The sequence below is a fragment of the Chroicocephalus ridibundus genome, chromosome 6, assembly GCF_963924245.1.
Source record: "Chroicocephalus ridibundus chromosome 6, bChrRid1.1, whole genome shotgun sequence".
Lineage (NCBI taxonomy): Eukaryota > Metazoa > Chordata > Aves > Charadriiformes > Laridae > Chroicocephalus > Chroicocephalus ridibundus.
In genome coordinates, this window is record NC_086289.1 from 15,122,186 (window position 1) to 15,138,810 (window position 16,625).

The following is a 16,625-nucleotide window of genomic DNA, read 5'->3' on the forward strand; positions in this document are numbered from 1 at the left end:
GAGTGTAGTACATGGCAGACTCAGACACTTCAGATGCTCAAAAACCAGTTTTCTGTTTTGACTTGCGCTTTCTGTTTTGCATTACTTTGCAGACTTTCCCTAGGCCAGCCTACCCAGGTGTCGTGGTTTGACCCCGGTTGGCAGCCAAGCACCACGCAGCTACTCGCTTGCTCCCCCCTGGTGGGATGGGGGGAGAATCTGAAGAGTAAAAGTGAGAAAACTCGTGGGTTGAGATAAAGACAGTTTAATAAGCAAAGCAAAAGCCATGCACGCAAGCAAAGCAAAACAAGGAATTCATTCACTGCTTCCCATGGGCAGGCTGGTGTTCAGCCATCTCCAGGAAAGCAGGGCTCCATCACATGTTGGGAAGATGAATGCCATAACTCTGAACGTTCCCCCCTTCCTCCTCCTTCCCCCAGCTTTATATGCTGAGCATGACACCACATGGTATGGGTTATCCCTTTGGTTGCTTGGGATCAGCTGTCATGACTGTGTGCCCTCGCAGCTTCTTGTGCACGCCCGGCCCTTGCTGGTGGGGTGGTGTGAGAGGCAGAAAAGGCCACGATGCTGTGCAAGCGCTGCTCAGCAATAATAAAAATATCCCTGTATTACCAATGCTGTTTCCAGCATAAATTAGCTATTACAAAGAAAATTAACTCTGCCCCAGCCAAACCCAGCACCCCAGGGCAGGGAGGGAGAGACATCAGACGGGTCATTCCTTTCTGTTTGAGTGAATTGTCTCCTGCTGTTTCTGGGACCAAGAAAAACATTAGAAAAAGAGCAGCCTTGGTCATCTCCGCTCTAAGACAAAGTGCTAAAAAAACCAAAACCACAGCCGATTTCAGCATAAACTGCCCCAGAAAACCTTCAGGGCACTGTTGTGATGAAGGAAGCCCAATGAGCTCTGTTTTCTCTTACTTCTGCAGACCAAGGGCAGGGATTAGCTTCTATCTGTGCAGTGCCTGCTTTTAACTGCTACAGCTACCACTGTGGAGACATGTGGATACCGCTAACTTTATTTACGGCGACTAATTATGTAAATCTGTGCAGAACACTACAGATGGCAGTACGAGGTCTCCCTAAGCTTGTAGATCTGGTCCTTTGGCTTTTTGACCCTGGGCCAGACCAATGCGGTGGTGCAGCACACGGCGCAACCACAAAAAATATGTATTTTTTTTAAGGGGAGGGGTGTAAAGTACGGCACAGAGCGAAGCCTGGACAGCAGGCCGTGGTCGCGAAGGCAGAGGTCTGTGTGCTGTTTTGGTGGAGATGGGGGCGATTTCAGTAAAGTTACTCCCTTCCCAGCTTTTTACCCTCCTCACACCTGTAGCTTTGTCAAGCGGCGGCAGAGATGCGGTTTGGCTTGTCTCAGAGATGTGGCCGGGCTGTCCCTGGACGCTTTCCTCACAGGACGCTCCTGCCTGTAGCGGAATCCACCCCTACGCGTGCCCCGCCTGAGGGTGCCCTCCCTGATGGGAGCGGAGCCGCCGCGGGGCGGGGAGCGGGGCCGGCTCTGAGGGGGAACGGGGGGAACCGGGCGGTGCCCCAGGCTCGCGCCCGGGGGGCGGGACCCGCCCCGCGCGCACCAATCAGCGAGCGGGAACCGGCGGGAGCGAGCGGCACGCGACCAAGGCGCCAAACGGCCCTTTGGCCGCGGAAGGACGCTCCCACCTCCCCGCTCTCCTCGCAGCCAATCACAGCCGCGCTCCGTCTGCCCGTCCCGCCCCTGGCGGCAAAGAACCAACCGGAGGCGCTACTCCTTCAGCCGCTCAGCCAATCAGCGGCAGAGCCTTCAAGTGAACCCGTCCCCGCCTCCTCCCGCCCGTAGCCCCCGCAGGCGAGGGTCGCTCCGGTCAGCGGCTTCTGCCATGGTGCCGGGGGTGGCCGGGCTCCCCGCTCCGCTCCGCCGCCCGGGGTCAGCCGGGCAACCCGCGCCATGACCCGACCGCTCGGCGTGGGCGTGCCGTCGCGGAGCCCGTCCGTCACCAGGTCCCGCCGCCATTTTACGCCGGCGGCCGCGGGCAGACAGACAGCCCAAGACCTCAGGTACCGGCGCGGAGGGGCGGGCGGCGGGGGCGCGGGAGGCGGCGGCTGCCGCTGTCGCTGTCGCTGGGCTCGGCGCCCGCCCAGCGGGGCGCCGCTCGGCTCCCGGCGTGCAGCGCGGCGGCTCCCGCCGTGCACCCCGCCCGGCCTGGGCGGAGGGGCCGTCGCCATGGCCGCGGGATGGGGCCGCTGGGCGGGAGGCTGGGATCGAAAGCCTGGAGCCGGGAACGGCAGCGGGAGGCTCCCGGCCAAACTTGGCAGGTGAGGGCGTGCTAGCCGCGCTAGGGGCCGGTGCCCTCCTCGTCCGTACTGGCCCCACCGGGAGTTCCAGCCCTGAGGTGCTGGCCCTACTTCTGTGGTGATGGCAGTGTGTATGTTTTTATTTGGCGGCGTCTGGTAGCCAGGCAACCAGACAACATACGGAGAAACTGAAGAAGATGTCTGGCCAAGTACTGACTGGCATCTTCAAAATACATGAGTCCTCCCGTGCGTGCCCATATGTCCTCCCGTCGCGTGTCTCGGTGTTTGGTAGCAAGCCTACCTGTAGAGCTGGGGAGGCTCCAGCAGTTCGGCTCTAAAGATAGAGTTTTGGTTTTCACTGACTCAGCTGTCAAGCCTGTTCCAGCTGCAGACTGTACTGTTAACGGTGCTGGAGAAGAAGGTCTCTGGTGAAGGCAGTGGCAGTCAATGACAGTTTTTAGACATGATGCCCCTGTCTACCAACTTGAAATCCAAATTCTGCCAAAGGCTCGATGAGTCTTTTCAGAGGCTGCCAAGTTAACTAAGTTCTGTTTCTTGCGGTATGAGGCAAGTCATAATTTTCTTACCCTGTTCACAGCACCCCACTTTGCTCGTCTCTGCTCGTATCTTTTTTGGTAGCCCTGACATTTGGAGGAAAGGGAGAAGGTAAAAGTTCAGTTTCATTTCCGTGTTGCTTCTTGCCCACAAAAGTGAAACTACTCTGTGTTTTGTTTTTTCTGCGGTCATCTAAAAGACTGTTGTGACGGTCTATGTGCGACTTTCTTTTCTGGCTTGTTTTGTTTTCTGTTGCTATTTCTACAGGGCTTTTCAAGATGCTCCATTTTGTCAAAGATGTAGTTACATTTTGTAGTTTATTCCTATGTTGTGCCTCTTTGCTTTCTCTGAGCTACTACTGGTGTTTCCAGAAAAATATTTTTAAAATTATAGTTTTTATCCAATCAAAGTTAACCATTGATATGGCTGTAAACACTAATTACTTTTAATGGAGTTTGTCTTTTTAAACAAGTGAAAGAATTTTCTCCCTCCCTCTTTCATGCGGGTTGTGCCCTTAATCTTGAAAGACCTGGAAGGTCTGTTAGGTGCATCTCCTGGCTGTGTACCTTATTTTTCTTTGTCAAGTGAGATCACGTATTTATGGAGTTTGCTTTTTCTTCTCTGGGTTTTTTAGTGGTCTCCCTGGTGTCTCAGTTAAGATGAGATTTCACAAAAAATGGGGGAATAATCTTTAGTGCAGATAAATATGTTTTGCTGAATTAATGTCTTTTGCTAAAAAGCGTTAACCAGAGCTATATAGTTGTTGATAAAGATACATTAAACAACTGCGACTTTCATGTCAGGAGGGAAAGAGTAAAAACCCAATAATTATCATTGCTTTATCATTTCTTCATTCTTCTAGGTCTGACTATTTGACCTCTTATGAAAATAATAGTGGAAGTCCTCCTGTGAACAGTTAGGGTCCTGTTTGCATAGAAAATCACATGTTCTTTTTGTACTTCCGTATATACGAAAAGCAAGTTTGAAAGCCCAGCACTTTCTCACGTTCCTCCTAATACTGTATCACATGCTTTCTTTATTTTCACCCTTTGCCGTTTGTAAAGTTTCTAGTATGCTTCCTTGTCTGAGTACAATTGAGGAATTATTATTCTGTTTTAGTTGGACAGTTCCTGTCTCTTGTTCTTCCAAAAAGCAGTAGAATACAAAGTAGAAAATGGCAGTGGATAAGCACTTTAAAACAAATAATCTAAGATAAATCACGCTCTGCTCAAGTTAAACTTTTACCCCAGGGGGAAGAAAAAAAAAGCCTTTCCCCCCCCCACCCCCAGTGGTAGTGCCTCCAGTCTCTCCAGTCTCTTAGTTATGTTATAAGAGGCTTTCTACAATTATGGAACAAACATGAATTTTGTTACAAAGCTATTGCACTTAAAATAAAAGACAGTAAATGGATACAACAACGAGATAAGGGATGTGGGAGGGAGACAAGCAGCTGTTCAAAATCAGTGGCTGTGGAAAGGAGAAAAAGAGTAGAAAACTTTGATTTTGGTTTGTTTTCAAGATTTAAGTGTGGAGAGAAATCTGAGAGGTAACTGAAGATGACATTTGGACTGACGACAGTGGTTGGTATTGCAGATGGGACTTGAACCTGGAAGGAGGAAGTCCAGTTGCTTAGAAAAATAGAAGGGTTTTGGAAAGATATGCAGTGCAGGAAGCTGTGGGCACAGGGTGATTTTTGTGGCTGCGAGAGCAGTTTCAAGTGAGCATTGGAAGTGTCCTGAGGAATGCAAAGCAGAGAGAGCTGTGCCGTGGGAAGGTGAGGTCAGGGTGTCAGAGTGGGAGGTGGTCTAGGGCACAAAGACAAATCATTCGGCAACCACCGTAACAGCAAATAAACCCGCAATTTAGCCTCTTGATTGTTCTGTTGAACTGAAATTTGAGGACCCCGTTGCTTCAGCATGTGGGAAGAATGGGCATATCTTGGCCTAAGTCAAATTAATCTGGGATGGGTTGGAAGCAAGTAGTCTTTGACAAGTAGTTTTTCTGCTCTCTTTGGTGAGCCGAAAAGAAAGGTTTATGAACTTGCGTATTCTGATTACAGGTGGCTTTTCATTGAGTTACAGTATTCTCAAGCATCGCTGCTTGCCTGTAGCCTGATAAAAGAAATAGCTATGTATTATAAACAGTTTTTTTGTGTTTGTGTAGGTGCTAAAAAAACAGAAGCCATGTTAGAGAATGCAAAAGTGAAAGTAACAAGCTTACGGAAAGATTCAACATGAAATCCAAGCTTAGTTTGAATGAGTGAGCAGTGGATTCTTCTGACCTGAGCTTCAAAAATGGTTATTGAGTCCATGAGAGCACAGTCATGTATGGATGCTTGAATATGTTAGCTTAGAATCTGGAATAAATAAGTTTTGCCTTTGTAATCACTGTTACACAGAGAGTAGTGATATAGCTTTGTTTTGGAAGGCACAGAAAGATTATAGAAGTTGGAAAGGTGATTTTGAACAGATCTGTATTATTCTTGCTTTCTCACAGCAGTATCTTCTTGGAACTCGAAGAGACACTTCCAAAACAGGCATAAGTGTAGCCTTGAAGTTGTTAATAAACTTCCTTGCTACATGGGAGAAGATAGCCAATTCAGAGTTCTTGATGTATTCTTAATGTTCACATTGTATGTTACTCAGACAATCTGCCCATTTTTAGAAGTGACATTCTGTCATGGAGAAATGCCTTGGTGTTCTCATGTCCCACTTATTCTTGCGAGGGAAAATACCTCTGATTCAAAGCTACTAATTGTCTTGTGTCTGTGTAAAAAAAAAAAAAAAAAAAAAAAAAAAAAAAAAAAAAAAAAGATGGTTGTAGACTGTTGTTTCTGTGGGAAGCTGTGTTCTGGGAGAGAGACTGCGGACACGTGTATTTTGTTAAGGGGCAGTGCTGGTACAAGTTCCTGCTGAGAAGTGTGTCTGGTAATAGTACAGATAGGAATTTGCATCCCAGCCTGGCACCAGATGTGTGGAAAAAAGCAACAAACAGTGGTGCGCAAATTCTTTTGGACAACAGGAAGAAAGTTACAGGATTAGATAGAACTTTGTGGTTAGGCTTGATTGCAGCTAATAATGCATTGAGGTGTTTTTGGTCACCGATGGTATTGATAAGGCCAGCTGCTTGCCACTATAACACCTTAAAAAAAAAAAATAAAAAATTGCAGTAGGAGTTATCAACTCAGAAGTGTTGACAGTGGAGATGGGGCGGTTGTTAACACCATCACATAAGGTACTGGTGAGCTCTCATCTAGAATACTGAATACAGGTGAGGTAAGTTCCATTTTTAAGAACGGTTAATTTAAGCTGGAAGGGTGCTTAAGACTTTCTAGAATGATAAAGGAAACAGTTTGAGTGAGGAAACTGACAGGTTGGCTTCATTAGCCAAGCAAAGTGAAGGCTAGAAGGCAATGAGGATGATGATGCTTTCTCTGATCTGTCAGAAAGGGTTATCAGAAATAAGAACTGCTGTCATTAAAATTAAAAAAAATCTGTAGAAATTACACTGTCTTAATTTTCTCAGTAGTCACTTTATGGGCATTTAGTTGGTGTTCTTTTAAAAACATAAAGTTATGTTTTCTCTTCAGAAACCAGACCATTACAGAGTTCTTCAAACCAGTTTTAAACAAAGGTAAATATGTGTTTTTTAAATAGAAGATATTTATATGACCTTTAATTTGTAAGTGTGCAGAAGTATAGTCTAATCCTGTTCCAAATTGGAGCATGTGTAATGAGTATAGCTTACCAAATATGTCAAAATGCACACATTTAATTTTTTTTCCAATAATGTAACTGAAAATGTTAGCTTCCTATTAAAATTTATTTATTTAAATAGTGATTTAATTATTGTTTCAAGTTATTGTCTCATGCTTAAGCTAGATTGTTTATAACAACTGAAACTGTGGCATAGATCATGCAATTTTTTGATGCGAAATAAATCGCATGGCACTAGCAAAACTAAAGGATTTAATAAATTAATTTTGGATTGCATGTGACATAAAATACCAAATAATACAGTCCAATAAGATATTTTTTTTTCCAATGTTATGATGGTGAATAATTTGTCTTATCTTTTTTCTCTCAGACCTTGGCCATAAAGACAGAACTGTGTTGGGCTCACCAGACAGAGGAAATGTAAAAGATGCAGGAATCGGACTGTCAGTTCTATGCGCTGAACGTTTTGAAAAGAAAACATCTTCTCCAAAGAAGGTCAGAAGAAAAAAGATGCCAGACCAAACACCAAACACAAGTCCTGTGGTAGATGCCTTTCGGAGAGGAATTAAGGTGAAAAAGGACAGTGTAAACGTCTTAGAGAATGGCAGAGCATGCAAGGCACTGAGTTCGTTGTACCCAAAAGTTGTGATTCAAAAACTCCTTATTACTGCAGGGTCTCGCGGCTCTCTCTTGGCCAAAAAGGATAAAACTCACAAGTCAGAACAGGGAAGAAATGAGAAGTGTCTGAGTGTAACAAGAGCACCATTTTCTTGTGGAAATAGTTGGGAGCGGGAAACTGACTGTATGGATCTAGAAGACACTAGTTCAGACTCTGACAAATGGGTTTCACCAGAAGCTGATACTCGAAAAGCCTCTGCTAGAAATAATGGCACTGTGAACAACACATCGCTGTGCCAAAACCCAGGTCTTCCCATGAAATTGCCCTGCGCTCCAGCTGACTCTGAATTTCGGTTGTCACTGGAAGCTCTCCACAGAGAAAGGAAGCAGAAGAGACATAGAATGAAACAATCTAAGCCACATTCTGTAAAGCCATTCTCAGGAACAAGTGTATCACATCAGGTGTGTTTGAAAGGGTCATTAAAAGTAGAAATCAGTGACCCATTGTGCATGCGGTATTTTCTTGAATTTTTTTTTTTTTTCAATGTAGGATGAGATTCTTGGTGCTGCATTTTTCAGATGTAACAAAAGTTTATGTGCTTGCTATTTCTTTGCAATTTTAGGTTATGCTTGGGTAAGATGATTCTTAACTAGTTTACAATAAATAAGAAATCCTGGTTTAAAAGCAGCGGAGGTATTCTGAGTTAGATGCAAGCATGGAAATGCAATGGAAATTGTAACTTTAAGTTGTATTTTGTAGAAAAAAGGTCTTTATCTAAATGTCTTATAACCTTGTATTTTCTTACAATGTAATGTAGAGAACAGCCTGGCAAACTTCTGCTAGTTAGAAGCTGCAGTTAAGTTCAGATTTATGCACTTCAGCCACAGTATTTAGGTAGAGGTGGGAATGGTCCTATGAGGTATGTAGTATTTCATTATAGCTTGAATTATATCCACTTTTTTTACCAACCAAGAAAACCCTTGAAAAGGTTGCCGCTTACTTTCAAGGAAGATCATTATGTGTGCTTCCATAGTATGCTATGAATGGAAAAAAAGATTGTTTAGCTTGGGTTTCCTTTTCTCCTTAGCACCCCTCCCTCTGTATTCGCTTCTCTGTGCTTTCTGTCGTTTTGTTGTTTAAGTTCCTAATGACTTGTCTGAGGAAAAGCCAGCTAGGCTGTGTTGCCATATAGCCCAGGGTCACAAGTGGCTAATGGCCCTAAAAGCGGAGAGATTTAGAACTGGAGGCCAGTCTGAAGAAAAGATACAAAATCTAGGTTATGGAGTGTCCTTTTGTTGAGATCTTTGGAGCTGTGTTTTAAGTTTGTCTTGAAACAAAGTATATTACCATATTTCTGGGGTTGCGTGGAACTAAGTCCGTGCTGGATTCAGCGCTTGGCTCAAGACGTTGACATCCTGGTTTTAAAAAGTTTGCAATTAACTCTTCTATTTTTTCCATCTTTACTTTTAGGGAAATGGATGTCCTTTAAGAAAAATACCACGTTCTGGTTCAAGAGAGACTGCCTCAGGTAGAAGTAGTGCTGATAATATGGAATTGATTAAACAATCACATTCATCACTTAGTGTCTCTTTCTAATGGCTTTTTTTTCATGAAGTTACGTTTTTCTGTCTTCTCTCTCTCAAAAAAGACTATACAGCAGTCAAGGTTATTTCTAATATGTGGCAAGCTTGAAGAGATTTAAAAGTAATTTGGGATTTTGGTGAAAAACAGGTTGTAACTTAATTAGAAGCAATGATATTTCTTTCTGTTAAACCCTTAATCCATTATTATTTTTGTGGTTTCTCTTGCATTTTGGAAAATCCACATTCACTGTGGTTGTTAACAAATTCTGCCTTTCGGCTTAATCCGAAAAGAACATTCTTGTTGAACCAAACATTAAAGTTTAGCTGATATTCTTATTGCTTTTTGTCCCTTTTAACCACATAATTTTGTTCTACAGTAGGTAGAACTGAATAAAAAGCTCACATGAATAGAAGCTTGAGCTAGGTAGGTAGAATGATTTTTTTTTTTTTTTTTTTTTTTTAAAATAGATGGGGGGGTGCAAAACAAGGAGAATATTCCCATGTTGTGGGTCCATGACTGTGTAAACCTATTGGACTCTCTGCTGCCAGGCCTCACTCTCCATCTATGCTAGCACTGGGACTTCGCCAGGGGTGTGAGGAGCTGATCTGGCTGAAAATTGAGTTGGGAAGTTCTCGGCCACATCAGCTCCAAGAAGTAGCTTGCCATAAAGTGTCCAGGTGCTGGTGCCAGCTTAAGAGAGGAAGCAGAAAAGCATTGTGAGAAAAGTGAGCGCTGGAGCCACAGAACCATAGCCTGAAAACAGATTTCTTCACGTTCTGGGTGCTTTTTTATGAGCACTGTTAAAATTATTACAGCGTTTCCAAAATATTTTTTGTACTGTTCGTTATTTATAATCATATATGTAATTACAGAAAATTCCTTCCAGTCCCATACCTCAACTGGGCTATTGTCTTTTTCCAAAGACTGGTTGATTCTAGTGTATAGGAAAAGCGTTCTACAGTGGCTACTGAGCTGCTTTTAAATAAAAGGATTTAATTTCATTTCCAAGTTAGTTACAATAATAACTTAATAGTATCATCTGTGTTCAAGCAGAATGGAAGTATTGTAGTTTCTGACAAAAATTTCAGTCAACTATGACTTAAAAGCAGAAGTTAGTTTTTTAAAGGGTAAGCTGTTATGGTTTTGACTTTGTGTTTTATTATTTTTCAAATGTGACAACAGTGGTTTACTTTTTTCTTAATCACTTAATAGATGACCCATCTCAACCAAAGCAGGTTTCAAAACATGAGGCATCTTCTCCAAATGCACTGGGAATGTCATCTGAGGTGCGGAAGAGCCAGTCTTTTCCTTCACGCTGCCTTACATCTAAGATGTCTTCTGGGCAATCCAAACAAATAGACTTTCCTGGGAAAAGGAAACATGCTGCCATGAGTGTGGATGCAGACAGTTCAAATCAATCTGAAGTATCAAGTTTGAATGACCCTGCTTTTAGTAGATCATCTGCAATATGCAAAAATAGGAGGTCTGACTTTGTAAAAAATATCCTTTTAAAGTCTAGTTGTGGTGATGTTCTGCAATTAATGGAGGCTGCTGCTTTACCTAGATATGATTCTACTCTTCCAGAGGAATACCTCAACTCAAGTGATGAAAATGAGAAAAATAATTGTTCCTCTGTAGGCTTGTCATCTTCATATTCTGTACGCAGCCCTGGTAAAAATAACCACATTTCTGCTGTGGATACCAAAGAGAATCAATTGCAGGTGGCTAACTCATGCTTTTTCTTGGAAAAGTCCCTTCCTTTTTCTCAGGAAAAAAGTACTCTGTTGCCTTCTCTCCACCACTTAACACAAACAAAGAGTGTGGAATCTAATCTCCAGAATGCTGGCTTATCTCAGGTATTGGACACTAAGAAGGAGCAACATGGGAAAAGACCAGAAAGAAGCACACACAATAAAGCTTACAGTATTCAATCTGGCAACGGTGTTTCAAAAACAAAAAACGAGACTTCAGAAAATGCTTCTGATTCTTGTTCAGTGGAAGGTTCTGGGAAATCTGCGCTCTCAGAAGAGACTGGTAAAAGTGTTCCCTGTTTGTTGTCTTTTAAAGAAGGATGCACGGACAGTGGCCATATGTCTTCACAACTCTCAGGAGAGTTAAAAGTTGCAAGCAAGTCCAAATTGAATGAAAAATCAAAAAGCAGCTTTGATAGTGAAGATGAGCATTTGGAATGCAGTCTAGATGATGATGACGACGATGATGATGTAGTATTCATGCCACTGCAAGAAATTCTCTCTTCAAGTCCCAAGCCACAGGCAGGAACCCTGGAGGATTCTTGTCTTGACAGTTTTTCTCAGGAAACCATGACTCCATTACTGAAGCTTCACGTAAGTGCCTAAAAAAACCAAAAAAAGCATTGCATCAACTTTGTTATATTTTTTGTATGATTTTTTTTTTCTTTTAATCATAATGCATGAAAACTCAGAGCTATTTGCCTGCAAAACTGGTGACTCAGCTTAAGGGTCCTATGCTGTAGAGTGCAACGTAGTCAGAGAAAGGGTGTGCTTGTTACTGTGGCTGACCTTGGAATGGCTGAAAGATGGTTCATGCAGCTGGATTGCATTGGCTGTATGCCCTTCTGTGGTTTTTAGGAGTGCTGGTTTTGTTTTTTTTGCCCTAAAGAAAAAGGCAGGAGGTTACATTTAGATGATGTGTGGAATCTAAGGTTTCCATTTTCCTGATCAGGTAAGATTTTTGAGTTGAAATTAACTAGGAAATAAACAGGAAATTGATGTAGATGTTGAGATCTGTGTGCTAGATGCCAGTCATATATCCTTGTCACAGTCTGTGATTGTTAAAATCTGTGGATGAGTTCTTGATCTGTAAGTGTGATGTTTTCTTTGAGGTTGAATTTCATGGAAATTGGATGTATTTTAGAAAGGATTTCAAAAAGCTGAATAACTACTACTGCTCATGAGGGATAAATGAAGTGTTTAGCCTATTTTTTCAATAACAGCTTGTCCTATAAGTAGTGATTTTTGAAGTTTTATTGTAAAATAATGTTTTAATTAGGAAGGTCCTGCAGTAAGACTCTAGTGTGGCATTCCAGACAAAGCTGGTACAGGTTGGAAGTGGCTGCATTTAAATAAAAGAATTTTGTACTGAGTCTGGCTGGGTTGAAGTTAATTTTCTTCATAACAGCTGTATGGTGCTGTGTGTTTTGGACAAAAACAGTGTTAAGAGACCAGTCTTCTGGCTGTGGCGGAGCAATACTTGCACAGCATCAAGGCTTTCTCTTCTTCCCACTCTGCCTCCTCAGCGAGTAGGCCAGAGTGGACAAAAAGTTGTGAGGGGACACAGCCTGGACAGCTGACCCCAGATGTCTGCAGGGGTATATTCTGTGCCACATAGTGTCATGCTCAGCAATAAAAAGCAAGCAGGGGTACTTGGTCTGGCATGTAGCCATTACTTGGAGTCTAGCTGGGCATCCGTCTGCTTGTGGGAGATGCTGAGTGATTGCACCGCTTTTTCTTTTCCCCCTTATCCCCTCTTCCTTCACTAATTAAACTGTCTTTATCTCGACCTATGAGTTTCCCTGCTTTTTGCTTTTCTTATTCACTCCCCTGCATCACTGGGTCGGGAAATGAGCAAGCTGTGTGGTGCTTAGCTGCTGTTGGGGGTCAGCCCACGGTGATTTTCTGCAGTAGAAAACGAACAGCAGAATACCTGTTTAAGTACTCTTGTCTTCCTCTCGTCCTGTTTTTAAATCTCTGAAACTGTTCATTTGTTGACTGAGTTTCTATCTCCGTAGGCAGATGTTGAACAGCCATAATTACTTTATCTGTCCTTACAGTTCATTATGCAAGTACGTTATAGATCAGACTTGTGTGGTTACATACATATTCCACAATCTTAACCAACATGTCTACGTAATTAATGGTTAAGACTGATAAACATATGCAGCCTAGATCAAATGTTTGTGGAACATGTATGTGACCACAACATTTGGCCTGTCCTGTTCCTGCATAACTAATGGCTAAGTACGACAAAACAGTTAAGAACTGTCCCAAAATTTCCATGGCCATGTTTTTTGCATATACTAGCATTCTTCTCTTGCCTTGTAAGAAGGGGCATATGTGCACATTGGAATAAAGTCTTGATTTCTCAGTTGTTTTAGACATACTAAACCAGTTGTTTTAGACATACTAACCAGATTATGAAATAAAGAGGTCTCAGCTTTCCCATGAGACTTCCCACACAAAGACATGCCGCTTGTTACATTTGCCAGATATCTCTTAATACCAAAAATAAATGCTGTGTTAAGTGGTTTTTTTATTAGCAGGTGGGCATTAACTTCTTAAACTAACTTCTGTTACCTCTGGGTAATAGAAAATCCTTAATGAGAGGGGATACTCTTATTGAATTGTGTTCTCCTAAAATGAAGGAGCTCATAGGAAGAAGCTTTGTCAGTAATCGTAGGCTTGCAATTTAAGAGGATGGTGTCAGAAGAACTGAATCATGGCCATAAAAGACTTCAAATCTGTGTCGTCTGCTCCTAGCTGGATAAAACACTGGATACTGAAAAACAAACTAATTTTGCTAGTGGTTAAGACTTTCTTTATGTGTTATTTTGGTTTTTAATTCTATTTATTAGCTTCTTAATTTGGGTTTGTATTAGGATTTTGATTGGAAGTTTTGTTTTCTGTGGTGATTTTGTAGGTGATTTAGCAAATGCTGGTGCTTTTTTCCCCTAGGGACTCCTGAAAGTAACAAAGAGGTACTGAATTACTTTTTGAGTTTCTTGTCTCATGTGCAAGAGTGGGGATTCCCAGGGTCTCATTGGATGATAATAATAAAGCTGTGAGGTAAAAGGCTTCTGATGCTAAGGCTCTTTGTGAAGGTTAGCTGGAAGTCAGCCCCAGGGAGAGGAGCAGAGATACAGAGAGAAGTACAGTTATTTCTAAAGTAATCACTGAGAGAGATTTGACCATTATATAAAATTGTCAAGGGACTGAGAAATGTAAACTCAGGACGTTAATCGTCCTGTTCTTCAGGGTCTCATTTGAGGTTTTTATCTTCTGGTAAAACATCGTTAAAATGAGAAGAGGTTTCTATTTTGATTATTGTCTAACTAAATGAATTGATAACTTGTGGTATTTTTCTAACTTCTTACTATTTCATTTACAGCTTTCTAAACCTCCTGTTGTTAGCCAGGTGTCATATGTGAACAGCTTAGAACATCTCTTGAAGGAGAAAGAACAATCTAAAAGGTTTGTTTCTTAAAGCAGCTTTGAAAAATTTGGGATGGAGTTGTAGAAGCTTAGATTTACCTCGTGTCCCTGAAACTAGGGGAGTTTGGGTAGCAACAAGCTAAGATTTGCCAGCTGATGCCACCAGCTTACATCTGGCGGATATACAAGCGTGGCTTAACTGTAAAAGCTGAATGACAGGCTCCTTCCAGGCAATAATGAGTGATTTGTGATATATCTGTCTACCCCTTAAGAACCAGACTAAATTTACTGATGCCTTCGTTGTCGGTCACTGAGCCAGCTAGCAGCTGCTGGTCAGGCATGAAGTAGAAGTATTTATATAGACTGACTGTTCTAGTTGCTTCTGCTAGGCATTTGTAGCTCAGTTTTGGTTTCCAAAGTTGCGTAGACTGTCAGTATCTGAGTAGTTACACAGTAGAGTGAACAGAACTAAGGAGTGTTCTTGCAAGAGGTCTTTGAGGTAGAAAGTGTGATATGGTATATATACTCATGGTAAATCACAGTGGTGATGGGTAAGATGTGTGATTTACTGCTTTTGTCAAAGAATCTGACCCTAGTAACTATGGGCTGACTGACTATGGAGTAGTGAATGTTCCTATAACTAATACTATTTAACAAATAAAATACTAGGATGATGATTAAAAAAAAAAAATCATCCAGAAGATTGAAAGTTTTGTGCAATTACAAAAAATTCTGTCAGAAGTTGGTTGAGCGTATTTGTCTCTGATAAACTAGGGATTGAATGTGCTGTTGGAAATTCCTTAGGCTTTGGGAAACATCCACTTTGTATCTTGGAATAGGAAGATGCTTGCTTTTTGCACAGATGCAGCCTCACACATGCTTTTGCCATGCATAATTGGCTACTGACTTGTACGTTCACATTCAGAACTTAAATTTTGTTTTCTTCTGCTGTAAATACTAAATGGTGATCATATGTTCTGCTGCTACTGTTATTTCAGGGTAGATGAACTAGAAAAGCAGTTACAGGAAGACATACAAAGAAGGGAAACAGATTCTTCAGATGGAGATGATGAGGAGAATGCCAGTGGAGATGAAGATCTCTCAGAAGAGCACAGGTCCTTCCAACTCCAAAACCAATTAAATCTAGTTCTTCACTTTTCTAGCCTTTTTTTCCTAATCTGTCTTTCCATCATTTGTTGTTAATATGTTTCATGTGAACCATTTTTATCATCTTTTGGGTATGGGTGGATTTTCTTGGACATTACTGTATTTTAACAATTCAGCTTTCACATAAGGTTAATATGTTCATCTGAAAATCACTGTCTTGACCAGAAAATATCTTCTCAATGTTTAAATTCATAAAAGCAATTTTGAATTTTACAGGGCTTTTATAAAGAGATTTTCAGTAATAGCTGATGCTATACCTGACTACCACCCTGGAGAAGATATATTTGATTTATCAGCCTCTGGGAAAGCCTTCAATCAACATAACCTTGACTTGAGGAATTTTCATTTAATCCCTCAGAATCCTATAGAAAAGCTCCTTCTTAAGTAAGAATATCTTCTTCGCTCTGTATTTGCTTGTATGACTTTTTTCAGTATTAGCAGTCTTTAAGATTAAATAATATCTTTGCATGCAAATGAGCTCTGTCTTACTAAGTAGGCAAGACTGATTCCCTTTCCCTGGAATTCTCCTTTCCAGGTTAACTTTACAGAACAATGAATTGTTGCTTGAAGCTTCTTTCTTTCCTCTTGGAATTCTTGAAAAACGTCTTAAATAAGACATAAGGACAAAAAATGGTGTTCTGACCTCTTCCATATTTCTACTGTGTTGGGCTATCATTGATAATCTGACCAGTTTGTGGAAGATAAATGCAGAAGTGCAATGTCATAGTGAACAAAACTTAACCATCCCAAGACAGAAAGAGGACCTTTGTGGTGAACTGATTTGGGACCTATCAATGTTGCATTATGTCTACTGAAAGACTTGTATGTGCTTTCATCCTGAATGGGCCTGGGACTTAATGCTCCATCTAATGAGGATTGCAGAAAGTCATGTTTTCTGACATCTGTTAGATTCAGTCACTTAGCTAGCAGGGTGTCTGTGTGTATATAAACAACTGTTCTGTAAATCATCGGGATTTGTGCTCTATATTTATGAGGCTGTCAGGCTACAAATAGCTGGACAAATTCTTGCCTAATGCCACAAGTGCAAATCCTGAAAAATTCTAGTTATTTCAGTTGGTGTTTTATTCCAAACTTGTATCAGTGAAACAGAATTCCTTTAATCTTAAAGGATTTTGTATATGTATATGCATATATGTGCTATTGTGGGTGTGAGGAGGAGGAGGGCGGCTTCTCCTCATCTCCGGAGGGAGTGATGTTTGTGATATACTCCTTTGGCTTCAGGAGTTCAAAACATTAATGTTTTGAATATCACAAGGATATAAGCTTCAAAAGTATCTTGTAAATCAGTGACTAGAGGAATGAAAATTAAACGGATCATCCCTTCCAGAAGGCAATTATAATTTAATTGCTTATGCATTCTTCCTATTTGGCACTGCTGGCATGTATTGACTGTCCAGTTGGCAGATGAATGTCTTCCTAGCCACTTGTTCAGTCAGACAGATAGAGGGTATACAGAGAAGTTAGGACACAGATCTCTCAAGAGAGCTACCC

General features: G+C 41.6%; 1 protein-coding gene across 4 annotated transcripts in view; it reads left to right on the forward strand.

Moving 5' to 3' along the window:
- Positions 1 to 1,825: 1,825 nt before the first annotated feature.
- The window catches only part of SLF2 (SMC5-SMC6 complex localization factor 2), a 31,098-nt gene continuing 16,298 nt past the window's right edge, over positions 1,826 to 16,625 (forward strand). Inside the window, exons 1-8 of one of the 4 annotated variants that reach the window (XM_063339178.1) lie at positions 1,826 to 2,046; positions 6,428 to 6,471; positions 6,925 to 7,634; positions 8,644 to 8,701; positions 9,970 to 11,102; positions 13,903 to 13,985; positions 14,945 to 15,061; positions 15,330 to 15,497. In XM_063339178.1, coding sequence (XP_063195248.1) covers positions 1,937 to 2,046; positions 6,428 to 6,471; positions 6,925 to 7,634; positions 8,644 to 8,701; positions 9,970 to 11,102; positions 13,903 to 13,985; positions 14,945 to 15,061; positions 15,330 to 15,497 — 2,423 coding nt within the window. In that variant the 5' untranslated portion in view covers positions 1,826 to 1,936. Of the gene's footprint in view, positions 2,047 to 2,191; positions 2,305 to 6,427; positions 6,472 to 6,924; positions 7,635 to 8,643; positions 8,702 to 9,969; positions 11,103 to 13,902; positions 13,986 to 14,944; positions 15,062 to 15,329; positions 15,498 to 16,625 lie in introns of those variants that run through there. The other 3 variants (XM_063339180.1, XM_063339182.1, XM_063339179.1) reach the window with 3 other exon arrangements.